Source organism: Euleptes europaea, chromosome 2, assembly GCF_029931775.1.
Source record: "Euleptes europaea isolate rEulEur1 chromosome 2, rEulEur1.hap1, whole genome shotgun sequence".
Taxonomy (NCBI): Eukaryota; Metazoa; Chordata; class Lepidosauria; order Squamata; family Sphaerodactylidae; genus Euleptes; species Euleptes europaea.
Genome location: NC_079313.1, coordinates 257,184 through 284,631, shown reverse-complemented (window position 1 = coordinate 284,631; position 27,448 = coordinate 257,184). Strand labels below are relative to the sequence as shown.

The following is a 27,448-nucleotide window of genomic DNA, read 5'->3' as shown; positions in this document are numbered from 1 at the left end:
TTGCTACAGCCATATAGGGTTGCCAGCTCTGGGTTGGGACATACCTGGAGAATTTGGGGTGGGGCCTGAGGAGGGGAGGGTTTGGGGAGGGGAGGGACTTCAATGGGGTATAATAGAGTCCACCTTCCAAAGCAGCCGTTCTCTCCAGGGGAACTGATCTCTGTCACCTGGAACCAGTTATAATCCCAGGAAATCTCCAGCCACCACCTGGAGGTTGTCAATCCTACAGCCTGTCAGATAGGGCTTCTGACAGCTCCGTTCCCAAACAAGATAGTTTCCCCGCAAACAAGATGGAGTTCTCCGTGCACTCCCCCCCCCCCATTTTGCACACAAGCTCCGGCCAGGGATTTACAATTGTAAATCTCCGATCTGATTTCGGGTCCCGCGCACAAAGCCAAGAGCTCGGCCATCTCCTCCACTGATTGCTCATAATTGTTTCTGTTTCAGTTTTACTTAAGGTGTCATCGGCAGGAAACGACTACATTTTCTCTTTGTTCCTGTAACCCTATTGTATCAGCCCTATATATGTATCCACACTTCCCCAGCCATGTATTCCAGCCTTTCTCGTCTCTTTACTGAAATCACTGACTTTTGGAATAAATCCTTGAATCGCTGCTCTGTCTGGATTTGAGTTCTATTGCCTGAAACGCCGTGTATTTGCTGAAGCCTGACATTAGGCTGGAATCAAGGCTGGGGGAAAATTTTGTCAGGCTTCAGCAAATACACGGCGTTTCAGGCAATAGAACTCAAATCCAGACAGAGCAGCGATTCAAGGATTTATTCCGAAAGTCAGTGATTTCAGTAAGGAGACGAGCAAGGCTGAAATACATGACTGGGGGAGTGTGGATACATTTATAGGGCTGATACAATAGGGTTACAGGAACAAAGAGACAATGTAGTTGTTTCCTGCCGGTAACGACTTAAGTAAAACTGAAACAGAAACAATTATGAGTAATCAGTGGAGGAGGTGGCCGAGCTCTTGGCTTTGTGCACGGGACCCGATATCAGATCTGAGATTTACAATTGTAAATCCCTGGCCGGAGCTCGTGTGCAAAACGGGGGGGGGGGGGAAGGAGTGCACGGAGAACTCCATCTTGTTTGCGGGGAAACCATCTTGTTTGGGAACGGAGCTGTCAGAAGCCCTATCTGACACAGCCATAGCAATGCAGCTTTTTGTGTCTACATATCTATCTTATTATCAGCTTTTCTTCTGTGGAGCTGAGAGAGGCACGCAATGTTCTCTTTCCTGGGTTTTATCTTCAAAACAATCCTGTGAGGCAGGTTAGACTGAACAAGAGGGAACTCCAGCAGTCTTTGTGGCAGAGTTAAGGCTTGAACGTGGGAATCCCAGTATAGCTCTCCCACCATTTCACAACTCTCTTTGTTGGCTGGGACAGAGTTCAAGTTCCCCATCAAGAACCTGTGTTGATCCAACCCACATCCAACACCACCCCCCAGCCAATTTGATGAGTTGTTCCAAAATAATTCCATGATAACATTGAAATGCCAAGAGGAAAGGGGAGAGCATTCAGCCAAATAGGCGCTCCCTTCTTATCCTTTACACAATCCTACAAATTTGAGAGTGCTTGTTATGAGTCTGTCCATCTGAGGCATTTCCCCGATAGCCTGGCAGCCGGCCTGGATCCTGCCCCTCTCTCTTCTGAGACGTCACTCTGCATGTTGCTTTGACGTTGCAGAGTGGGTCGTAGAGAGGGCTTGTGGACTGGGGGCAGTGGAATCTATCTCGGATGAGGTAGCCAAGTCTGGTTGTTGCCACAAAGCCATCTGCTGTTGGCACAATCCTGGTAATACTCGTATGAACAAGCTGGACTGCCAGCAGGGCCCCTGTGGGAGATGACAAGGGGTGGCCCATGTCACCACAGGAAATTCAAGTGATGCTGCACAAAATTCTCCATGTTCTTCTCCTCCCCTCCCCCCGTCTGTCTACCTGCTTATTCCCCCAGTCACTCACATGAACACACCTGAAGCTGCCTTCTACTGAATCAGACCCTCCTTGGTCCATCAGTCAGTATTGTCTACTCAGACCAGAAGTGGCATTCCGGGGTCTCAGGTAGGGGTCTTTCATATCACCTCCTTGCCTAGTCCCTTTAACTGGAGATGCTGGGGATTGAATCTGGTACGTTCTGCATGCCAAGCAGAGGCTCTACCACTGAGCCCCTTCCTATCCGCCTTATACTGGATCAGACCCTTGGTCTGTCAAAGTCAGTCTTGTCTACTCAGACCGGCAGCGGCTCTCCAGGGTCTCAGGCAGGGGTCTTTCACATCACCTACTTGCCTAGTCCCTTTAACTGGAGATGCCAGGGATTGAACCTGGGACCTGCATGCCAAGCAGAGGCTCTACCACTGAACTATGGCCCTTCCCCATGAAAGCACCCAGGCAAGCCTGTTTCCAAAGAATGCTTTGTCAAAGGACACATGAACACATGAAGCTGCCTTCTACTGAATCAGAACATCATCCATCAAAGTCAGTAATGTCTACTCAGACCGGCAGCAGCTCTCCAGGGTCTCAGTCTTTCACATCACCTACCTGCCCAGTCTCTTTAACTGGAGATGCCAGGGATTGAATCTGGGACCTTCTGCATGCCAAGCAGAGGCTCTGCCACTGAGTCATGGTTCCTCCCCACCAGTCACACACCATTTGGGTGCAACTACATCTCCCCTACTAGTGTTCCTAATCTAGTAAGTAGCCTCCAGAATTGCTCACCCTGGGAAACATCCCACGCTGTAATGGACTGATCCTGCGATCCAGTGAACACGTACCGGTCATCCTTGGAGAAGCAGGCGCACAGAACACCACACGAGAAGGAGTCGTGCTAAGAATGAGAAGCAACAACAAAAGATACAGCAAAATTAGGCTAACAATCAGGTAAGTGCAATAAGTGCAAACTGAATATGTTCTCAAGTAAATACTATTAACAATTAAAAATTACTATGATACAATATGACACTCTCATATCTGGATTACGTCTGGAACTCATATGAGTTCGATCTTTTCTTAAGAACCGGCAAGAATGAGGTCTGTTTCTATGAGTTCCATCGTGTTTCTTGAAGAAGAATTATCAAAACAGGTGGAAATAGCAGATACCTGTAAAAGGAAGAGAAAGAAGGAGGGACTTAACTTGTTAAACACAAGTTTGTGTATTTATCAACGTTGGAAGGTTGCCTAAGCTTTCAAGACCAACGTAAAAAAAGTTACTTATAATTAGGACTTACGAGATGCCCTTTTGTTATTCGAGTTAAGGCAACATTGTTTGATGTATTCCAGATGTGAGAGTGTCATATTGTATCATAGTAATTATTAACTGTTAATAGTATTTACTTGAGAATATATTCAGTTTGCACTTATTGCACTTACCTGATTGTTAGCCTAATTTTGTTGTATTTTTTGTTGTGAGAATGAGAAGCAGGCATGGGAAAGGCCCTCTGTTAACGCAAAAGCCGGCAACCAGGCCAGGGCTGTACAAAAGCCCTGCAAGGGGCTCCTCTTTTGCTCAGCCTTTCTTGTTACAGTTTTTGTTCAACAGCTTCAGTGTGCCCAAAAGCTATATGGGGGTTCCACTGTTTCAGTGGACACTGGTGGCTATAAGACGCCTGAATGAGGTTTGCTGGCTAGTGGCTGTTAGGTAAAAAGGTAAAGGTAGTCCCCTGTGCAGGCACCGGGTCATTCCTGACCCATGGGGTGACGTCACATCCCAACGTTTCCTAGGCAGACTTTTGTTTTTATGGGGTGGTTTGCCAGTGCTTTCCCCAGTCATCTTCCCTTTACCCCCAGCAAGCTGGGTACTCATTTTACCGACCTCGGAAGGATGGAAGGCTGAGTCGACCTTGAGCCGGCTACCTGAAACCGACTTCCGTCGGGATCAAACTCAGGTTGTGAGCAGAGCTTCTGACTGCAGTACTGCAGCTTTAAGGAGCTCTTTTTATAGGCTGTTAGTTCATGCAAGCAAACTAGGCAGCCGTTGAGGTGTGTGTGTGTGTTGCGGGGCGCAGGGGTTGGAATCTAACCAGCGGAAGAGGCACAGATGACTTGGACTCTGCCGCTAGCTGGCAAGAGAGCTGTTGGGCTTCGCAGTGTTTGCTTTCAGGGGAACTGATACTACTTTGGTACCCTGCCAAGAAGGCCGTGCAAGACGGCTGCCCTGTCTGCTCGGGCCTAGCTCAGTTTGGACATCTAATGCTATCGCCTGTGCACTGCCAGGGACGTCACTTGTGAATGCTACAGCAATGTCCCCTCCCAGCAGAAGTATCACCTTCTGAAAGGACATCTTGTGCTTCCAGCAGCAGAGCTCCACATCCCAGAGGCACCGCAGCGAATCCGCAGAGCCGCTCATGGCCCATCTCTCTCCGTGGCTGGTTGTCAAGCAGGTGACCTGGCTGCCGTGCGCTTCCAAGGGGAACACCTGGGCCTGCGGGCAGTCATACAGGAAAAGCTCCCCGCTCGTCATGCCGTACAGCACCCGGTATCCGGCCAGGAGGGCCAGGCTGGAGATGGCAGCCCCAGGGACCTGAGTGTAGAAGGTGTAGGCGGGCCGGTTGATCAGTGGGCCGGTTTCGCCCTGCTCCAAGTCCATGACCTGCACCAGGTCGTCGGAGGCAATGGCCAGCTGCTCCTCCTGCTGGGTCAGGGCCAGGTGGTTGGTGGGCCTTGGGTTTTCTGCGGGGGGGATGCACCCGGCATCTTGCCCGGCATCCAAGGGGAACACCAGCACAGTTCCTGACGCCAGCCCGGCAAAGAGGAGGCTCCTCTGTTCAGCCACTTCCAAGCACTGCACGGGTGCGGAGGCATCCAGCACTTCGCAAGCCCTGCCTGAGGGAGAAGAGCTGTGGTTATGGGCCATCCAGGGAGCGCCCACCTTTAGTTTTCTTGGTGGAGCCTCCGGATTTCTCTCCTCGCTGTGTTGTGGGACATTGAGATTTTTGACCAGTGGGTAGGAATGCTGTAGGGCGGAGGTTCCCAACCTCTTTGAGCCTGTGGGCACCTTTGGTATTATGAGCCAGGGTAGTGGGCATAATAACTACTGCAGCAGAAGGTGGAGCCAACCACAAAATGGCAGAAAAGACACACACATAGGAAGCCCAAGTGAAAAAGAAGAAGAGTTGGTTTTTATACCCTCCTTTCTCTATCTTAAGGAGTCTCAAAGCGGCTTACCATCTCCTTCCCTTCCCCTCCCCGCAACAGACACCCTGTGAGGTAGGTGGGGCCGAGAGAGTTCAGAGAGAACTGTGACTAGCCCAAGGTCACCCAGCTGGCTTCATGTGTAGGAGTGGGGAATCAAGCCCGGTTCTCCAGATTAGAGTCTGCCACTCTTAACTATTACACCACACTGGCTGTCAGGTGAGAAGGGGATAACTAGGGTTGCCAACCTCCAGGTGGTTAGAAACAAACAAAAGTAATCCCCTATGCTGCAATAAGTGTGGCTTAATACAAAAAATACAGCACAAGGCTCACAAAATGCTTAACCCACAATGCAAGAAATGTTTACTTATGGGGAACTAATAGTGAACACAAAGAACAAACAATAAGTCTATGAGAACACACACAACTTGGATGCCGGGCAAGAGAATATATACAAAACAGTACAACCGTTGACTTCCAATATTAGAAATGGTGCTCCTGTGGAGCGGTCTGTTATCTATGACAAAGCTTCCGCAGTCAGGTTGTAATATTGTTCCAAACCGCAAAACGGTAACTTGAACTGCGGAAACGGTGTGACTTTTCAATGGAGCTGTTTCACAAGTGCATCCTCTGGCGCTCGGAGCGTAGCGTGGCAGACGCAATTACCGTAACTTGGGTCTCGGTTGTACTGTATCCACTGGTCTTTTTGAGGTGTTCTCATTTATATCCCTTCGGCTTTATGTTTAGGGATATTACAACAATAAAGCGGTACGTGTATCCCAGGTATTTAAATCCACGTTTCACCCTGAGGCTTCTTCAGCCTATAAAGAATTTAAAACGACCACTGTGGGTTCCTTGGCTAATGGAACCCACAGTGGTCGTTTTAAATTCTTTTGCAGTTTGGAACAATATTACAACCTGACTGCAGAAGCTTTGTCATAGTTAACAGAGCATTCCACAGGAGCACCGTTTCTAATACTGGAAGTCAACAGTTGGACTGTTTTTGTATATATTCTCTTTGACAAGTAGTTGTGTGTGTTCTCATAGACTTATTGTTGTACAGCACTGTGTTTGTTCTTTGTGTTCACTATTAGTTCACCATAAGTAAAAATTTCTTGCATTATAGGTTCTTGTGGGCTATCCGGGCTGTGTGACTGTGGTCTTGGTATTTTCTTTCCTGACTTTTCGCCCGCAGCTGTGGCCGGCATCTTCAGAGGAGTAACACTGAAGGACAGTGTCTCTCAGTGTCAAGTGTGTAGGAAGAGTAATATATAGTCAGAAGGGGGTTGGGTTTGAGCTGAGTCATTGTCCTGCAAAGTATTAAAGGTAATGTGCTAATCATTGTCATGTAAGTATCAAGATAATGTGCTAATGAGGGTGTGGTATGTTAATGTGGAACCATTGTATCCTGAAGTGATCTGTTATTTTCTTGCATTGTGGGTTAAGCATTTTGTGAGCCTTGTGCTGTATTTTTTGTATTAAACCTCCAGGTGGTGGCTGGAGATCTCCTGCTATTACAATTGATCTCCAGCTGATAGAGATCAGTTCCCCTGGAGAAGATGGCTGCTTTGGCCATTGGACTCTATGGCATTGAAGTCCCTCTCCTCCCCAAACCCCACCCTCCTCAGGCTCCGCCCCCAAAACCTGGATTGCCAGGTCCCTTATCACCAATGGCGGGAGGTTTTTGAGGTGGAGCGTGAGGAGGGCGGGGTTTGGGGACGGAAGGGGCTTCAATGCCATAGAGTCCAATTGCCAAAGCAGCCATTTTCTCCAGGGGAACGGATTTCTATCGCCTGGAGATCAGCTGTAATAGCAGGAGATCTCCAGCTAGTACCTGGAGGTTTGTGGTAAACCAAAATTAGCGTGCTGTAGTTAGCTAGCAAACCAAGGAACAGCATACAATTGCAAAAGAACAAAAATTACTTCTTTATGCTACCATAAGCATATAAGAGTACAACCAAATTTTGGTACAGACATTATTTATGTCTGTACCAAAATTTGGTTGTACTTTTATATGCTTATGGTAGCATAAAGAAGTAATTTTTGTTCTTTTGCAATTGTATGCTGTTCCTTGGTTTGCTAGTACCTGGAGGTTGGCAACCCTAAGGATAAAGGAATTCTCAGATTTGGATGCTGAATTTTGTCTGACCCCAGAGGGCAGGGAGAAAGGGATTCTGATTTCACTGTATTGAAGGGCTGGGTTGCACCCTTTCCTCCATATTGTCTTTCATCCTGCAGCATCTCTAACTCACCTTTCTCTAAGTTCCAGATGACAACTTTGCAGCTATCGGTGTCTTGGGGAAAGTAGACGTATTTTGCGTCATGGGACAGCGCCGTGCGCCTTGGGCCAGCCATAGAAGGAGGCAGCCGTTTGTGCCTGCGGTCGTAGCCCAGGTCCCAGACTCTGAGGGCATGCGTGTGATGAGAGGCGGAGACCAGGGTGCTGCCCCAGAGGGCCAAGTGTGTGATGGGAGCCCCGGCATCTCCCAAAACGTCGGTCAGCAAACCCTGCTCGAAGAGGCTCCACACCTAAGGGCAAGCAGGAGGGATTGAATCAAGCAAAGCAGGGCAAGCAGCTGGAAACAAACAGGCCCTGAATGCTTGCTTGCCTCTCCAGTCTGGCTGTAGCAAAGGTGTCAGCTGGGTGAGGATCTCACAAGCCCCCCCACGCCGTCATCACATGAACTCATGAAGCAACCTTCTACTGAATCAGTCCCTTGGTGAATCAGTATTGTCTACTCAGACCGGCAGCGGCTCTCCAGAGTCTCAGACGGGTCTTTCACATCACCTACTTGCCTAGTCCCTTCAACTGGAGATGCCACTGGGGATTGAACCTGGGACCTTCTGCATGCCAAGTAGGTGCTCTGCCACTGAGCCACGGCCCCTCCCTATGCCCAGACCTGAGGAATGGGACTAGAGCTGTTCGGCCAGGATCCTCGTCCTATGAGCCAATCTGACCCATTCTGATCAAGGATACTGCTCAGATATTGACTCCAGCAGAGGCAAGTAGCCAGAATGCAACTGGACGGGATACCCAAAAGGTCATTGCCTCGATGGAGCAGGCCAAAGAAGAACGTGCCGTCAACATCCCCAGCCGGTGCCCTCAAGGGGACCCCACTGTTGCCTCTTACCCAGATGCACTCGCCACAAGAGCTGGTGATGACGGTGTTGCGGTCAGCAGAGATGGCCGCTGCATGCACCTCCCCCGTGTGTGTCAGGTCCGAGGCCAGGAGGCGGCAGGATCCTTTGGCATCAACAGAGAAAACCCGCACACACTGCCCAAAGCCTGGAAGGAGGCAGCAACCACCGCTCAGTCTTACCCTTACCGTGGATGCCCACGCTCTTCCCTGAGAGAAGGGCAGTGACAGAGGTCATGCTGGTGCCTCTGAACACGTGCAGAGTGCAGAGCTAGCTCCAGGTTTGGGGCGAAGTTATATCCAGAAGCAGCCATAGCACTGGGGTTGGAAGCTCCCAGTTGGGAAAATCCTGGAGATTTTAAGGGGGGAAGGCGGTTTGAGGAGGTGAGGGGCTTCAATGCCATAGAGTCCCATTGCCAAAGCGGCCATTTTCTCCAGGGGGAACTGATCCATGTCGCCAGGAGATTTCCAGCCACCACCTGGAGGTTGGCAACCCTGCATGGCACACAGAGATGGGCTGGCAGGCAAGCCGGCAGCAGCTGGTCCTCAGGGCCGCTGGTCCCCGCTCGCCCCCCCTCCTTGCTTGCTGACCCTCTCCCACTGGTGGGTTGGGGTCCTGCCCCCCCAGCCGCCATCGTGGAAAGCGTCACCTCGCAGATGCCGCCGCCTCTGACCCCAAGCGAGGCCGGGGCAGGGGACTTCTCCACGCTTCAGAACAAGGGCTGGGCCCTCGGAGGGGCGAACCTGCCAGCGGTTGAAGGGGGGGAACGAAGAGCAGCCCTCAGAGGTCTCCTCCCTCTCCCCACCACCTGCCCCCGGGTGACAATATGGCCATAGCGGCTGAGGAGTTAGGGTCCCACTCTCCCCCTGGAGCTGGAGGAAAGTCCCCCCCCCCCCCCGCTGGCACGTCAAGTCCAGGAGTTCCAGCCCAGGGGTGGGAGCGTGGAAGCGGGGTCACTCTGCTTTGTGAAGGGCCCAGTGCTGGCTGGACTTGGGCTGGGCTTTAGGGACAGCTGCAGCTCACGGGTCCTTCCTTGGGATCTGGAGCCAAACCTGCAGCCAGAAGGGATTCGTCTTCTGAAAGCACCAGGAAGTGGACCCCCTCTGGGAGCTTTTCCAGCCAGCTGTTTCCATCTGAGGAGATCTGCAGAGGGTAGAGAGCGGGGGGGGGGTCAGTTTGCCCCTCCCCCCAGAAGCCAAGGTGAAGGTTAAGGCCAGTGATAGGGTTGCCAACCTCCAGGTACTGTCAAAGATAAGTACAAGGCTAACAATAAATATTCAAAACATAAATTCCTTTATCAAGCCAAACAAGTGCTAAACACAAAAGTGAACAAGAAAACAAAATGCTGTACAAACACTTAGCATACAAACATAACAAGGAGGGTAGCTGCAACAACGCTACAAAATATCGGGTAAGTCTCTTTAAATGTCCTTGTATGGTAAGTATAAATGTAAATCTTATCTCTATTCTCTTTCAGAAATTCAAACAAAGTCCAGGGGAGAAGGAATGACAGAAACGCCGTCTGGATGTACTCTCGCGTTTTCACTGCCGCGTGGCAGCTTCTTCAGCTGTCAGCTTCTCAAAGCATCAAACGTTATTCTTTTTATGACATAATAAAAATGTTCATATGCTTAGTGTTTGTACACCGTTTTGTTTTCTTGTTCACTTTTCCACTTTTGTGTTTAGCACTTGTTTGGCTTGATAAAGGAATTTATGTTTTGAATATTTATTGTTAGCCTTGTACTTATCTTTGACACAACCTGACTTGTTAGTACTAGTGCTTAATTTTGGTTGTATAACCTCCAGGTACTAACTGGAGATCTGCTATTACAACTGATCTCCAGGCAACAGAGATCAGTTCTCCTGGAGAAAACGGCCGCTTTGGCCATTGGACTCTGAAGTCCCTTCCCCTCCCCAAACCCCGCCCTCCTCAGGCTCTGCCCCGAAAACCTCCCGCTGGTGGCAAAGAGGGACCTGGCAACCCTAGCTCGGGAGCCCCCCACCAAAGGCCCCACTGAGGGCGGCCAGGCTGAGGCCTCTGAGGCCAGAGCCGGAAATACGCACCGTCAGGAGGGACCCTCCGCTGAAGCCGGCCACCATCCTGCCCAGCTTGGGAAGCAGCAGGCTGCAAGTGGGGGCTTCCCCCCCCAGCCCCGCCAGCTCGTGCTTGGAGTGCAGCTGCCCCGTGCGGCCATGCCACAGGCAGAGTGCCCCCTCCTCCGACACCGTCACCACCGCCAGCCTGGGCACAAAGACAGCCGTGAGGAGCCACCCCTCCGGGGCTTCTGTGGAGATCCGGAAAGCGGGCACAGCCGTCTCCAGGTGCCAGGCACTGACCTGGGGGGTGAGAAGGCGCACCTGCTCAGGGGTTCTGCCTCTGCCACGCAAACAGGGGGCTCGCAGGAACACCTTTTTATTTCGAATGCCTCTGGCCCCGTGAATGTGGCTGTGGCGAAGAACTCGGGGGGGGGCACTTTTGAAGGGGATTTTTCACGGAAACATCCCTCTTTTGACGTACACGTTCCCACTTCTAGGAACGGCTGTGAATTTGTGCTTTTTATTTGAGGCCGCTCTCTGCATGTGCTAAAAATCCCTGAGGCATTCACTGATGTGCATTATCAAGCTCAATATTCATGGCAGGAAGTTGCTGAGCCTCGAACAGGAGACATTATAGGCTCATAATGGAAAAGCACACCCTGACCTGGCTGGCCCTGGCTAGCCCAATCTCATCTGCTCTCGGAAGCTAAGCAGGGTGGGCCCTGGTTAGTGCCTGGATGGGAGACCACCAAGGAAGTCCAGGGTTGCCCCCCACCCCCGCCGCAGAGGCAGGCAATGGTCAAACCTCTCTCTGCTCATCCCTTTTCTTGAAAACCCCATGAGGCACCATCGTAAATCAGCTACAACCTGACGGCACTTTCCACCACCACAACAGGGGAGCCTTTTCATCTCCCCTTCCCCGTGGTGACTCTGGAGCCCGGCACACTGGAATCCACGTTCAAACTGGGCTCTGCCGTCACCTCTGCTGTGGGGCGTCAGGGTCCCGGCTCCCTACCTCTGAGCGGGACACCCTGTGCACGAGGCCGTTCTTTTCGTCAACGTGAAGCTGATTCCAGCGCCGGCCCCCAGCATGGGCGTCGTGGATGGAGAGCTCCTCTCTGCCAGAAACCAGGCTCCACAGGCGCAAGGTGTGATCCAGGGCGGCTGAGGCAGCGCGGGTCCCTTTCCCAAACACCTTCACGCACGTCACCTCGGCTGTAGAACAGGAGGGGTGGAGGAAAGGAGACGTACAAAACTCCTCTGGCGTTTTCACAAACAAGGGCAGCAAAACCAGACCAGGTCAGCCAGGCCCAAACCCACACAGAGAAGGAGCCTGGACGGCACGGCTGAAACAAACCAAGATAGTTCCCGTGTGTCGGACTACAACTGCTGGGTCCTGCTAAGCGCAAAAAGAAACATGCACAGAGGCAGACGTGAGATGCCTGCAGCGTTTGGTGGGGAGACCAGTTTGTTCCACAGTGTTCCAAGAGCTGCCGAGGTGGAGTGATGTTTTTGAACCATCTTGCTTTCAGCGTGTATCTCTGGATCTGCAATACTTGGAAGAGGCTTGGAGCAGATGAGCAGCCTCCTAGGATGCCTGGCGAGATATCCCCAGAAAGGAAAGCCCTTCTCCTGCTTCTCCGCTGGCAGGGAACCTCCCTGGGGGCTGCACCAGGTATGCCCGCCCCCCTCCGCACTGTAAACTTCTCCCCTCTGCCCTCTCATTGGCATTCCCCCCTCCCCACACAGAAGTCACCCCTGCTACTGAGAGGGGAGGCTAGGGCCCCTGCCCCCTGGCCTCCCACACATGGACACAGTGCCCAGCCAGGACTGGGGTGCGATCGGCTGCCCTATGCAGCAGGCAGGGCGGCAGGGCAGGGGGTGGGCTGACTGGTTCCTCCGTGGCGTTCTGGGCCCTTACCGGAGTGGCCCGTAAGGATGTGCAGCATGGAGAAATCCCCTGTGTCCCACACGACCATGGATCCATCCCGGGAGCCAGCCAGAAGCACCCGGTGATCCAGGCTCAATTCCAACACAGCGGTGCCTGAAGGAAGAGAATGTGGCATCCTTGGCAGGGAAAGCAAAGCCGGGCCCACTGGAGAGACGGTCGAGCGGGCATCCAGAAGGGCGGGGCTTTGATCCCTGACACTGCCCTTGGTCCCCCCCAGTCATGACCGACTGCAACTGCTGTATCAGTAGGGAATTGTGGAATGGCCACCCAGGGAAGAAGTCCTAGGGGAAGGGCTGTGGCTCAGTGGAAGAGCCCCTGCTTGTCACGCAGAAGGTCCCAGGTTCAATTTCCAGTGGCATCTCCAGTTAAAGGGGACCAGAGGCAACTAGGTGATGTGAAAGACTTTTCTCTGCCTAAGACCCTGGAGAGCCGCTGCTGGTCTGAGTAGATAATACTAACTTGGATGGACCGAGGGCCTGATTCAGTATAAGGCAGCTTCGTGTGTTGGGGAGGGGCTGTGGCTCAGTGGTAGAGCATCTGCTTGGCATGCAGAAGGTCCCAGGTCCAATCCCCTGCATCTCTACTTAAAGGGACTAGGCAGGTAGGTGATGTGAAAGACCTCTCTGCCTGAGACCCTGGAGAGCCGCTGCCGGTCTGAGTAGACAATACTCATAGAATCATAGAATCACAGAGTTGGAAGGGATCACCAGGGTAATCACCAGGGAAATTCACAACTACCTCCCCCCCCCCACACCCCCAGTGACCCCTACTCCATGGTGCCCCTCCCTCTCGTGATCTGCCAGTAGCAGATCTCCCCTCTCTGTAAGCTTTACGCAGTCCTGGCTATTCTCTGAAAAACTTTAGCCTTGCCAGAGATAAGAAGCTCTGGCTGCTACACACTAGCCAGATAGCAGCGTGGTTTTTTCAGAACAGCACCATGCCCTGCTCATTGTGTAAGGGAGGAAGCTGGTAATGTGCCTCCAGCCCCTCCTAGTCCAAACAACCACTTGTTTGGGAAATCTCCTGGCTGGAGGTGGCACGGGTTAAAATTACCACTCCGAAGGGCTTTACAGCCCCACAGACTGGGGGAAACCACACAGCCCTCTTCCCCCCTCCCTGTACTGTAAAACAGGGCTCTGCATAACTGCTGATAAGGCCATTCGCCGGCAGAGAAAGAGGCATCTCTCCGCACACGCAAGCATGCCTGCTGGCAGGTGGGAAACACGTGGCCCCGTCCCTCCACCACTCACGGTCACACCACACACACACACAAGCATGCAAAAAACGTCCCGCCTCCCACTGAGTGAAGATAAGAGCGACCTATTCATGCTACTTCTGCCTAAGGTCATAGAATCGGCTGACTTGGATGGGCCCAGGGGGGTCTGATGCCGTGCAAGGCAGCCTCATGTGTCCCCTGTGTACCTCTGGGGGATCCAGGAAGCGTTTTCTGCAGAGGTCCTCCGGGTGGGTAGAGAAATCCGCAGAGAGGGATGAAGGCTGGGTGGGGTCGGGCCGCAAGCCATCTCTCGCACTGCTGGCACAGGTCCCCGAGGAGGCTGGGGTGGGGAGGCACGAGGGGATGGAGCCGGGCCAGCACCTCTGCGTAGACCAGGCTCACATCTGCAGGAGGAAAAGCCCTTGCGAAATGGGGCAGGAGACAACAAGTCCTACCGACTCAGAAGCAAAAGCCGATGATGGGTGGGGGTGTGTGCAGAAAACGTTCATGCACTCCGTCGCTCACGACGACCCCTCTGCCTGCTTTTCATGTTTTAAAGAGTTGTCAGGGCTTTGTGTGTCCCGTGTTTTTTGTCCCTTACTGGCCTGTCGGAACAAGGTGTTCAGGTTCTGTTTGCAGACTTCGTTTTTCTCTGTCACCAGCTCTGCTTACACGGAGGGGCCCCACCACCACCACCATCAGGCACCTCCTCACTCAAACGCAGATCTGGGCATTACCTGCCTGGCCCTCCACGCTGTCCAAGACAGGCTGTAGGAGCAGGAAACAGTCTTTCAGGAGACACAGCTCCGGGCAGCCAGTCCGCGTGAGGCAGGCCTCCACGTCCTTGGCCAGGCTCTCCGCCCCAGAAACGACAGCCTTGCAGGAGATCCAGTTCATGTTCCCTGCCACAAAGAAACAGAAGAGGCACAGGTTGCCAAAGTTATTTGTTTATTTATCAAATTTGTATCCCGCCCTCCCCAGCAAGCTGGCTCAGTGCAGGTAACCTCATTACAACATAACATACAATCCAATAAAACAATAAAAGCAGCAATAAAATCCGCAGACCCCATGGCAAAGATGGCGTGCAAATTACAGAACTGTGGGCACCATACAGGTGGCACCCCTTCCCCTCACGTAGCCCATAGAAGGCCTGGCCCTGGCAGATGGGAGCGCCCAGCTGGTGAGGAAGGGGGATGAAGGATGGCAGCAGATGCGGCCAGCAGAAGGGCCCTTTGGGGTGGCACAGTCAGCAGCAGCATGCCAAGGAGGGGACGGGCATCCCCTCCTGGGCCCACACCAGCCCGGTGTCAGGCCCCTTGGTCCATCAAAGTCAGTCTTGTCTACTCAGACTGGCAGCGGCTCTCCAGGGTCTCAGGAGAGAAAAGGGTCTTTTCCCATCACCTACTGCCTGGTCCTATTTATCTGGAGATGCTGGGGATTGAACTTGGGACCTTCTGTATGCCGAGCATAGGCTCTTCCAATGAGCCACAGCCCCTCTACGTGGCTCCCCAGGGCCTCAGGTAGATGTTCATTCACATCACTTGCTGTCTGGTCCCTTTAACTGGAGATGCTGCCAGGGATTGAACCTGGGACCTTCTGCGTGCCAAACAGAGGCTCTACCACTGAGCCACAGTGGTGATGTGGGGGCTAGCTCGAGGTGACAAAATACCTGGCACACACCCCACACCTTCCTGCAGCCCTCAGCCAACAGAACGCAGCCAGCGCAGCAACAGCCAGAGCCCCCCTCAGCCCCCTCACCGAAAATGTCTCGCTGCAGCTCCTCCATCCGTCCCGCCCGCAGCAAGTGGAAGGGCAGCTCGCTCAGCTTCCTCTGGTTGGCGGCCGTGCTGGAGAACCACAGCGGCTGAGGGGTGACCTGGGACAAAGGGGGGGGGTCGGCATCGAGACCGGGCCTGGCTCCCTTCCTGCCCAGCCCCAGCTATTCCCCAGGGATGGCCCCCTCCCTGAGCCTGCCTCCGGCCCTAGAGCTTCACCTTCCTGTCAAGGCTCACAGGCTTGCTGGAGGATGGGAGTTCCACCGGCCTCTTCATCCCCCAGCTCCAAGTCCCCCTGAAGAAGTCCGCCAGGACCAGGTGGCAGCGGGACCGCTCCTCCGCGGCCAGCAAGTAGTGTCCTTCCACCACCGCCGAGAACTCCCTGGAGGGGGGGAAAGGGTTAGGGTTCAGCGGGGGGGGGGGGGCGTGGAGGGGGGGAGGAGCAGCAGCCGCAGCCCCCCTTCACCAAGCTCTTTACCTGTGCCCGATGCCCACCAGGAGGAAGCCGTCGGCCCACCTCTCCTCCAGCCACGGTGCCAAGTCCCGGTACAGCCGTGCCCATAGGAGGGGTGGGACGCGCAGGACGGCCCTGCTTGGAGGAGGGGGGAGCTGGTAGATCTCAGAGAGAACCTCGTTGTCGAGGGAGAGGACGTCCTTCACCTCTGCTTCGGACAGCCCGGACCTGGGGAAAAGGAGAGCAGCGCAGAGGAGCCTCTCTGGCCAGCATGGCGAGGCGGTTAGGAGCGGTGGACTCTGATCTGGAGAACCGGGCTTGATTCCCCACTCCTACTGGCATGAAGCCAGCTGGGTGACCTTGGGCTAGTCACAGTTCTCTCAGCCCCACCTCCCTCACAGGGTGTCTGTTGTGGGGGAGGGGGAGGGGATTGCAAGCCGGTTCTGCAGCAGTGCCCCACCTCTGGGCTTGACAGTGACCCCCCACCTCACCCCCCCACTTACTGGGAGCAGGCCAGGTAGCTCAGGGCCCGCTTCACCAAAACGGGGCCGTGGGCCTGTTCCAGAAACCCACAGAGGCGATGCGCCTCCTCTGTGGCAGAGGGTGAAACCGTCTGTGCCAAAACGGGAGTGTACGACGCCCACCGCTGGGCTTCAGCGATGGCCAGGGCCACTGGCAGAGCGTGCCCGCCTTCAGGGAAGCGCTGCTGGAACAAGGCCCGCTGGGCAGGGGTGACGGTCCGTCCTGCAGCCGCCAGGTGTTTGGCCAGGGCCTCCCCAACTTCCTCTGGGGAGAGAGGCCCCATCTCAAAGCAGTCCGCGGGGTCCGCGGGGTCCTGGAGCGGAGCGGCACGCTCTGCCAGTCGAGTGGAGACTACCAGGTGCACCTTGGGAGGGCAGGTCTTGGGCAGCCAGGAGGCAGCAGGGGCACCCCCGGGCACCCGCAGCTGCTCCACGGAGTCCAGGAGGAGGAGGAGGGGCTTGGCGCCCTGCCGGGAGGCCTGGAGGAGGAGGGTGTGGAAGAGGAGGAGTGGGTTAGCGGCCCCCTCCGCGTGAGGGGGCCAGGGCAAGCCCAGAGCCCCGCTCACTTGCAGGCAGATGCTCCGGAGCAGGCCGTCCAGCGAAGAGCTGAGCTGGGAGGTCCCCAGCAGCCGCAGCACCACCACCGCCTCCGGCCCCAGGACGGACGGCACGGCCTGGCTCAGGTGGCACAGCAGGGTGGTCTTCCCACAGCCCGGCGGCCCTCGGACCACGAGAGGCGAGTGGGCCTGACCGCCGCCGTCCTGTTTCAGGCGCAGGCAGATGCGGTCCAGCAGCGCCTGCCGCCAGCAGAAGGCCCGGCTCTTCCTGCGGCCGAGAGCCTGGTGGTGAACCGGCTCCTGGAGCCACGGCCACCACTGCCCTCCCCGGGGCCTCCTCCTCAGACTGGCCAGCACTTGGTGGTTGGCGGCCGCCACAAACTGTTCGCAGAGCTCCGCCAGGTACTTGGACCGCGGCCTGTGCCGGAGACAGGTGGGGTCCCAGCCGCGGGGGACCGTGTGCACCTTCAGCTGCTGGGGATGCAGGGAGGTGACTTTCGCCTTCAGGGCTGCCAGCGCCTGTTGCTCCTCTGAGTCGGGGGCACCGTCAGCCTCTTCTTCCCCCAGGAGTGGGCTCTCTCCATCTGACCGGGGCACCGCGAGGTCCTCCTCGGCTTCTCTGAGGAAAACGAGGGCGCCAAGGTCGCCGCCGCCTCCTCTGCTGAAGAGGCCAGCCTCCATTTCCTGGTGCAGCTCTGTAAAAGACGGGGAGGAGAGCTGAGCACGTAAGTCAAAAAGGAAAGGAAGAACATTCTTCCCTAAAGGCCCAAAACAGCACTTCCATCCCCTGGAATCAACGACAGCGAAGTAAAGAAAAGCCCTGCTGGATCAGACCCAGGAGGCCCACCAGGTCCAGCAGTCTGTTCACACAGAGGCCAACCAGGTGCCTCTGGGAAGCCCCACAAACAAGACGACAGCAGCAGCGTCATCCTGCCTGTGCTCCTTTACAGCACCTCATATAATAGGTATGGCTCCTCTGATCCTGGAGAGAATAGGGATGCATCATGACTAGCATCCATTTTGACTAGTAGCCATGAATATCCCTCTCCTCCATGAACATGTCCACTTTCCTCTTAAAGCTTTCCAAGTTGGCAGCCATCACCACAGCCTGGGGCAGGGAGTCCCACAACTGAACTATGCATTGTGTGAAAAAATACTTCCTTTTATCTGTTTTGAATCTCTCACCCTCCAGCTCCAGCAGATGACCCCCCACGTTCTGGTCTTATGAGAGGGGGAGAAAAGCGTCTCCCTGTCCGCTCTCTCCATACCATGCATTGTTTTATAGGCAACAGATGCTTGTCCCCACCTGCTATTGGAATAGAGTTGCCAACTCTGGGCTAGTAAATTCCTGGAGATTTGGGATGGAGCATGGAAAGGGTGGGGTTTGGGGAGGGACCTCCGTGGAGTATAATGCCACAGAACCCACCGTTTTCTCCAGGGGATCTGTTCTTAGTATTCTGGAGATCAGTTGTGATTCCAAGAGATCTCCAGGTCCCACCTGGAGGTTGGCAACCCTGTGTTAGAATGATACCCATGCATCTAGAAGCACAGTCATTAACTCATCTGTAGAGCTGTAATTTACACACACACACACACACACACAAATCTGGCACTTGGCTGCCTCCACAGAAGTACCTCCTGTTCAGCCAAGACTTCTTTCTCCTGGCAAATATCCCTTAAAATTTGCTCCTTTCCTCTTTCACAGGAGTCTCAGCTTAATTAACTGCTCCTTGTTAACCCAGGTTCCATCCCCAGTGGCATCTCCAGTTATAAGGGACCAGGCAGGTAGGGGATGTGAAAGACCCCTGCCTGAGACCCTGGAGAGCCTCTGCCGGTCTGAGCAGACAAGACTCACTTGGATGGACCGAGGGGGGTCTGATTCAGTAGAAGGCAGCTTCATGTGTTCATCTGGCAGTGGCCACTGGCATTCCTAAATTAGCCTTCATCAGTGTGTGTCAATTACTCTTCTTGTTGCAGCTAAAGCAAGTACTTATTATTTAATTATGACCATGAGCATTTGGGCTGCAAAGAGCAACACGGTAATTAAAGTCTCTCTCTCTCTCTCTCTGTTCCTATGAGCCCGTTGTCAGTCCACAGTGGAGAGGCGGGTGCTGCGATTATGAGTTCAATGTTTCTGAGCGCACGCTCAGCACCTGTGGGGCCCAGGAGCTCTGCTGCCGCCGCCAAGGGGTCTCAAAAGAGGCTCTCCCCCAAGCCCGGCAGTGCGGAAAAGCTCCTCGGTCAGCAGCTGGAGAACCACACCTGACTGGTGGAGGCGCTGGCGCTGCTCTCCGCTGACGAGTCCTTGGCGCTCTGCTTCCCGGGCAGCTCTGCGCAGGGCCCGGACCAAGCTCTCCTCTTGGGCAGGGCTGGCCTGGGGTGGGCGGTGCAGGATGTAGACGGGCGGGAGGGCATTCTCGTCCTCCTGGTACCACTGGGCCAGGAGCCGCAGGGCGTGGGGCTCCCCCAGGAGCTGAGCCCTGAAGGCCTCGAACGCCCGGCTCTCGATGGCCGGAGGGGCAGGGCAGGGGCCGTACCGACTGCCCAGCAGCGCCTGTTGGGGGAAGAGCAGAACCTTCTCAGGGAACTCGGACCCAGCTCTTTATTGTGTTAGCCTGGCCCTCCCCTGGTGGCCGTGATCCGTGGTCCCCCGGGGAGCTCAGCTGCTTTTTTAGGGACTCACGGGTGGTACTTACAACAAAGCTGGGACCCTCAGAGAGTGACTGGCAGCGCCCGATCTCCTCTAGCAGGAGTGGGAGGGTGGCCCTACTGCCAGCATCCACGTCGTCACGGATGCCCCATCTCAGGTCAACCACCTAGAGCAGATTTGGGAGTGAATGATGGGAATTAGCCGTTGACCCTGCCTGCCAAGCATGCAAAACCAGAGTGACCCCCCCTCGTAGCTGGAGCCCCCCTTCTTGTGCCTTTGGGGCCTGGGAAAGGAAGGGGCTGGTGGCGAGGGCATCGCACCCATAGGCTGACTCGGTGCTCACCAGTTGGGCGTGAAGGCTGCAGGCCTTTCTCTGCCTGCCCACTCCCCGCAGCTAGCAAACGGGGTTTTGGTGACCCTGCGGTCTCTGAACAAGGAGACCCCCCCCCTCTCTCTGCATACCCAGACCCACAAATCCGGAGCTCAGCAAGCAGGGCTTGCACGGGAATAGTTTTGGCTGTGCCACGTAAGGCCAAGGGCCGCTTCTAGTCCAGCCCAGCCCATCGTAATCAGCCTCTGGAAGGGCACGCAGCAATGAACTCCCGCTACGATTGGGCCCTGCTTTCTGGTACGCAGGCTGCCTCTGAACATGGAAGCTCCATTCTCAGCTGCCATGGCTCACTGCCACAGAAAGGTTTCTGGATTCAGGCCACTGCTGCTCCAAGGCTTGTCAGGAATCACTGGAAGATGGCAAAGGAAGATGGAAGATCTCCTGACCCAGAGATTTTGGGGGGCGCCGGGCTTACCTCCAACATCAAGCTGTGTTTTTGGCAGAAGGCTTGCACCTCTGGGTAGGCGGCTTCCATGAGCGCATCCCTCTCGGCTGCCGATTCTGCAAGGAAAAGGCAAGGCTGGAGGAAGGGGCCTTCCGGAGGCTGCCCGTCGGCCCTGGCCGGCTTCCCTGTCAGGCCCCCTGAAAGCATTCCCACACCCGCCTTTCAATCTTCCCCAGCAGGAACGACGCCCGCTCTCTGGGCTTCACATCACAGGACCCGTTAGCACCCTGGTCTTTACAGCAGTCATAAAACTGACCTCGATTCTTCAATAAGGTCGACCAAATGGTGGCTCTTTTGAGCATGCGGTGTGGACCTCTGTGGGGTTGCCCTGCCATGGGCAGATTGCTGGGAGCCCTGGCCAACTACTTAGAATCAAAGTGCTGGAAGGGACCACCAGGGTCATCTAGTCCAACCCCCTGCACAATGCAGGGAATTCACCACTACTTTCCCCCACCACACCCCCAGTGAGTGACCCCCTACCCCATGCCCAGGAGATGGCCAAGGTGCCCTCCCTCTCATCATCTGCCTTAAGGTCAACAGAATCAGCACTGCTGACAGATGGGGAGGGTTCGGGTCCAAGGCGGCAGCAGCAGAGCAACAGCCCTCCTCCCTGCTCTCTGGGGCTGGGCGGCCACGAGGGGACTGGAAAGCAGGGGGGTTCCTCCTTCGCAGCCCTCCAGCCGACGGTCAGTCAGAAACCTGCCAGCTGAGAAAGGCCAGCAGAGTTCTGGCATGCGGAGCTGCCTCTCATGTCGGGTTGCCAACTCCAGGTGGGGAAATTCCTGGGGGTTCGAGGGTGGAGCCTGGGAGGGCAGGGTTTGGGCAGGGGAGGGCTTCAGCAGGTTCTAATGCCATCGGGTCTCCCGGCCTTTTTCTCCAGGGGAACTGGTCTCGGTAGTCTAGAGGTCAGCGGTAATTCTGTGAGGACTGCAGGCCTGGCTCAAGGGCCTCCCCCACCCCTCACCGGCCCGTCTGGCCAGACCAGGGACCCGAGAGAGACTTTGGCACCTGCGGCCAGTGACCACGAGGGCGGCGTCCCCGAGGCAGAGCTAGTTCCCCGTGGCGGCCCTCGCCCAGACCCTGCAGACCACTCCGAGTCACCTTCCCCCCTCTGCGCTGGACCTCGGGAAAGGGGGTGTCCGGCTCCAGCTGCCCCACAGAGCAGGCCCAGCCCCCAGCCCCCACTGCCAGGCAGATGCGCTTCCCAGCCTGGGCCCTGCCTCAGAGGGGGGGGGGTCACCACCCCCTGCTGCCCCCAACCCCCAGCTTCGTTACCTGCAGGAGCTGAGCTCACGAAGATTCGGACCAGGTTGGAGGGTCTCGAGGGGGAGCAGCCCCCCTGCTCCGGGCAGCCTTCTGGGCTGAGGTTCATGGGGGTGCTTGGAGGGGTGCCGAGTGGCCCCAACGAACCCCCCTCCGGCTCTTCTCCAGGAGGGAGATGTTTGCGGCCAGCCAGGCAAAGCTGAACCGTTTCCCCACTGAACCGTGAGCCGAAGGTGCGGGGCGGGGGGGGGGGCTGGGAGGCGGCCCCTAGGGGGCCAGGGAACGGATTGCCACGGCAACCCCATGTTTGTGCCCAGGTGTGCCTCCGAGCACACCTGGGAGCGCTATCAGGTGATGCGCACCTGGGGGAAGACCTGCTGACACGCCAGTCGGAGCTGCTGGGAGCCCCAGCTGAGGGGCCGCGCTTGGATCTCTTGTGATCTCACGGCCGCCGGAGAGGGTCTCCCCAGAGAGAAGCCGCAGCTCCCGCCTCCCACTCTGAGGTCCCTCCCTGCCCAAGGAAGACCCTGGCCTGCCGGTTTGCTTATTGAAAAATCTGTACCCATAATAATATTGAAAACACAAAGAGGTAGTGACTTAATCCTGTAACAGGTGTAGCCAGCCTGCCTCCCCCCCCCCAAAAAGGGAAGCATTCCTTAAAAAAAAAAAAAAAGCATGAAAAGAAAGGGTCTCTTTGCCTGTTCCAAAGCGATGCACTAACCACTACACCACAGGGCCGTATTGAGATGGATCCTCTCTGACAACCGACCGCTTGAGGTCCCAGCCCCCCCAAACTCTGAAGAGGAGCCGGACGCTCATTTCCAGGTGTCAAGTAAAAACCCTGGGGGTGCCGGCCAAAGATCACTCATACCTATCATTTAGAATTTGCATTTAAAACCACTCCAATCATTCTTGAAATTAGTAAATATGAAAGAATCACTCTGATGCAAAATATACTTGCGTACGTGAATGAAATCAGAACCAGAAATATACATAATTCCTTATTCGATCGAAAGATTAAAAGGTAAACGACCATTTTCTGAGATCGTCACCCAAGGAGGCCCGGATAGTCTCAACACAACCCCCACACCTGAGAGGTTCGGGTGTGTGTGTGTGTGTGTGTGTGTGTGTTTTGAGTGTGGCTGTCTTCTATAGGCCCAGTTACTAAAACCCACAGGGACACACCCAGTCCTTCCTCGTGGTCCCTTCTGGTGGCACGAGGGGGCATTGCTCCTCCTCCGAGGTTAAGAGAAATCTCCCAAATCCCTGTACCAAAACCGTGAGCTGCTGCGTCACTCTTGTCCAGAGACCTTTTCCGGGCCTCGTCCATCTATTCAAAGTGTGTCTTTTTCGAGGATGGGACCGAGGACTCAGAGGAGGAAGTGACCCTGGTACGTGTTTTGCAAAGTTGCAAACTAAAGCGAATGGCCGTGCCTGCTGTGGGGAGGGGCTGTGGCTCAGTTTGTAGAGCATCTGCTTGGCATGCAGAAGGTCTCTGGTACGCAGAAGGTCCCAGGTTCAATCCCCAGGGGCATCTCCAGTTAAAGGGACCAGGCAAGTAGGTGACGTGAAAGACCCTTTTCTGCCTGAGACTCTGGAGAGCTGCTGCCGGTCTGAGTAGACAATGCTGACTTTGATGGACCGAGGGTCTGATTCAGTATAAGGCCGCTTCATGTGTCCATCCAACACCGCTAAGAAACAAGCCGGTGCCCTTCGCCTCCCCCCACCTCCCTGCACCCCCCCGGACCTTTTTCTGGGTTGTCAGAAATGGGTCCCCAACCAAGCCCTGGGGCGTCCTATAACAATTTGATAATGGCTGACCCCCGCGTGGGTCTCAACCAGTGAAGGGGAGCCAAGCAGAGCTGCTAGAAGGGGCACAGGAAGGTGAGGCCCCCCACCCCCCAGGAAGGCATGCTCTGATCAAACTTCACTGCCACACAACAGCCTGAGCGATCAGGTGTGCCTGAGGGGGCCCGGAGGCTCTGGGGCGGAGGACGCTTTGCCCAGGAGGGTGGCATTCCTGACAGATGCCAGGGTAACTAAGATCCCCACACTCCAAGGGTCCTGATGGACATGGGAGCAGCAAGGGGGCTGAAGCCCCAGAGACCAGATAGATGTCGACCAAAGCCCAAAGGACCTGCGGGGTGCTTCCCTCCTGAGCAGGAGCCCCCACCCCCGCCCCCAATGGAGGGGGTTCAGCAGCAGGATCCCTGAAGAGCCGTGGTTTTGTTCTGATAAATTAAGCAGGCTCTCTGAATTCCCAACTTTCATTCTTTAAAAAAGTAAGTCTCTATCCCCCCCGCCTCCCTGTCGGAGAGATGCCTTTCCCCCCTTATGTCTCTGTGAGGGAGGGAGATGGAGACTTCTTAAAAAAAAAGAAGAAGAAGAAGCTGGGAATTCAGAGAATCTGCTTAATCTAACACTACAACAGTATGTTGATGTTTTAGTGTAATGCCTGAAATCATTATATGCTATGGGAAATGTATTGGAAATGTATTCTTTGATTTGAAATATATTCTTTGTACTCAATAAAGTATATCTGCACTCATGAACATGCCACCCTCAGCATATTAGAGGTGGCTTGTATAGTTACACCAAGCACTTGCATATGTTACACGCCTCAAGTATAAGAGGCCCACTGTTGCTCCTTAGTTAGAAGCTAATTAAAGAATCCATAGATGGCCTTAGTATGCTTGCATAAGCTGGTTTTCCAGAGATAAAGGACCAGCTAGGAATCCCCTTAGTTAGCTTTGGCAGAAGCCAAGGTCCAAGATAAGAGGGACAGCAGTAATTTAGGATCAAACAGAGAAGCACCTGGGAATGTGGGTCTTCACTGCTCATTAGTGAGAATGAGATCACCACTTCTCTGCAACGCCTCCGAATCTCTAATAGGATATGCTAATTCTTAAGTATCTATTATTGGTTATTTGTGTATTGACGCCATGTATTGCGTCTTTGTACCACCCATTACCAAAGATTATATCCCTGCTTGCAATCCTCGCTTTGGGCAATTTCCACCTGTTTGTGTATTGGCCAATAAACAAACTGCTTCAAAATCTTCAACCTCCTGCTGTTTTATTGTCATTGGGATTTGATACAATAATACAGGCATTTCATTAGTGCCCTTAAAAAAAAAAGGAAGGCATGACACCAGTATGTCGATGGAAGCATGCACAAAAAAATAAATAAATAAAGGGGGTGCTGGGATGCCACCGATGACCACAGCCCCCCTTCTTTGAAAATCCTGGTCATTTAAGGCCTGAGCAGAAGAAAACCACCTGACTCCACAATTGTGAATGTGCAGGGGGGGTGGGCAGCACGCAGAAGAGCCAGGCCCAAACCGGTTCAAGTTCTTGAGGTTCAGCTGCCAAGAAAATCAGGAGCGAGTCGAGCGTTGAAAAGCCCTCTGCCACACTCACCAGGTGCCCCCCCCCCCCGCAAGCTGCTCTTCGGGCTTCCGCTGTGTAGCAACAATTTCCTCTTGCTGCTGCTACAGATTCAGCGCAGCAGCTACCAGGGGGGGTGGCTTTCACACGTTGGGTATTCCCGCATCCCCCCTGCTCCGGCCTCCTGCGACTGCCAAACTCCCTTCGCACTGGAGGGCTTTAAAAAGTACACAAGTGTTGCTAGATAGCTATCCTGTTATAGCAGTTTATCTCCGTGCCCTCCTAGTACTTACCTTTCATTTTTAAAAAGTCCCTAGCCCTGGGACCAGGAAAGTCCCGCACTTTCCCACGGCAGCAGCCTCTGCTGGTTTGCAAACTTTTCAAAAAGACTGGAATAAAGCAGGTTTTGTAAAGAAATCCCAAGAGGTGCACAAAAGCACCGCAATGCTGTGTGTTGGGGGGTGGGGGGAAACACTGCTTCACAATGCATTGAAGCTTGAAAGGAAAGCCTGCCAGGGTCACCCAATGGGCCTCAGAGGTCAAGAAAGGATCTAAGGTTGTGATGCTGCACACCTTTACCTGACAACAGGCTATATCAGAGGGATTTTCCTCTGAGTAAACAGGCATAGGATTTGGACGCAACAGGGACATCACCTGACCTGGATGACCCTGAGCTAGATGGCCCAGAGGCCAGCCTGATCTTGCCAGATCTCGGAAGCTCAGCAGGGGTCAGCCCTGGTTAGGATGGATGGGAGACCAACAAGGAAGCCCCGGGGTTGCTACGCAGAGGCAGGCAATGAATAAAACCACCTCTGAACGGCTCTTGCCTTGAAAACCCCGTAAGAGGTTGCCATGAGCCAGCTGCAACTTGACAGCACCTCCCACCACCACCACCATCACGCACATCACAAAACCCCTAAATTCTGTACCTTGCAAGCCAGCACACAAGGGAAGCTACAGAGGCTCAAAAGAATTGGGGCTGGCATCGTGTACGTGTGTGCGTGTGCGCGTGCGCACACACACACACCAGTTTTGCAGAGAATGAGACAGAAATGCACAGGACCCTCCGAACGTTTCACTGCAGAGAGGGGCTCTTTATTTCAGCAGTCTCAAATCACATTTTGCTCTTTGCTGGAGGGGGGAGGGAGGATTGGAGAAAAGGGCACTTTGCAGCCACACAACTCCTGACTTCTGGGGTGCCGGCTGCCTTGGGCTTGAGAGCGGGAGGCGAGGCCCCTCCTTCGTGGGGGCCAAATCTCTCTCCCTCAGACCAGAACCTGTGCCTCTGGAGAGCAAGCCCCCCCACAACCCAGGGCAGCCCCACTTCCACCATGGTTCTGCTTCTGGCCCTGCCCGGAACTGGGATCCACCCTGGCCGTCTCCACCAGGGACGACTCACTGAGGCTCAGCAGAGAAAGCAAAAAGGGGCACCCCTCAAGGAATGCAGACGCGAGGCATACAGGGACAAGAGCAGGCATCCAAAACAGGGCGGTATTGCAGAACGCAAACTGAAAACACCACCTGAACCCACAATATGAAAAAAAGGTGACAAGCATACAATTGTAAACAATATTCAATGTACCCATACCACAGAAAAATTAACAGGATAAATGCAGAAGTACAAGGTATCTCAAAAAGGAGCTCACACACATGGCAAACTGGATTGCCAGCCGAATTCCATTTCAAGTAGATCTTCTTCGCATAATTTCTGTGTCATCCTGTCCGTTCAGCTTTGAAACAGCCACCAAGTCAAAACAGCTAGTTGAGCACGGCGGCCCCTGGAAAGCTCAGGCCCCGAAAATCTGCTTGGTCTTTAAGATGCTGCTGGACTCCAATCCAGCTCTTCTGCTGCAGACCAACACAGCGTGGTGTAGTGGTGGTGAAGGGCGGTGGTTTGGAGTGGTGGACTCTGATCTGGAGAAAAGGGTTTGATTCCCCACCCCTCCACATGAAACCTGCTGGGTGACCGTGGGCAAGTCACAGAGCTCTCTCAGCCCCACCTACCTCACAGGGTGTCTGTTGTGGGGAGGGGAAGGGAAGGAGATTGTAAGCCGGTTTGATTCTCCCTTAAGTGGTTGAGAAAGTCAGCATATAAAAACCAACTCTTCTTCTTCTTCTTCCCCTCTGAAACACAATTCAACACAAGGAGCCATCCCCACTGTGTGAGATGCAAAATAACATACCAAATAAACAGGATAACACAGAAACGGGCTGATGAGGATCTACACAAAAGGGAATTTGGCTGGCAATCCACAGGTTGTTGTCTGCGTTAGCTCCCTTTTGACGTATCCTATATTTCTACATTTATCCTTTTTTCCTGTGTATTTAGAATCATAGAATCGTACAGCTGGAAGGACCCATAGAGGCCGTCTAGTCCACCCCCCCTGCTCAATGCAGGATCAGCCCCTACATCCCTAACAAGTGTTTGTCCAGCTCCTGCTTGAAGACTGCTGGAGAGGGGGAGCCTCCCCACCTCCCCAGGCAGCCTATTTGCATATCTGTGATTTACCATGGCATGCGCGTCACA

General features: G+C 54.4%; 1 protein-coding gene across 1 annotated transcript; it reads right to left on the bottom strand.

The window, feature by feature from the left end:
- Positions 1–1,558: 1,558 nt before the first annotated feature.
- On the bottom strand, positions 1,559–21,644 carry NWD1 (NACHT and WD repeat domain containing 1). Its single transcript, XM_056867542.1, has 19 exons — positions 21,548–21,644; positions 20,243–20,328; positions 19,483–19,602; positions 19,049–19,340; positions 16,212–17,481; positions 15,733–15,936; positions 15,474–15,636; positions 15,238–15,355; positions 14,217–14,381; positions 13,686–13,883; positions 12,234–12,356; positions 11,328–11,527; positions 10,340–10,612; positions 9,328–9,418; positions 8,269–8,423; positions 7,386–7,666; positions 4,272–4,824; positions 2,726–2,834; positions 1,559–1,845 (listed from the first exon to the last, which is right to left on the bottom strand). Exons 1-19 carry the CDS (start codon positions 21,642–21,644, stop codon positions 1,559–1,561), a joined length of 4,785 nt encoding a protein of 1,594 aa, XP_056723520.1.
- Between the last annotated feature and the right edge of the window lie 5,804 nt (positions 21,645–27,448).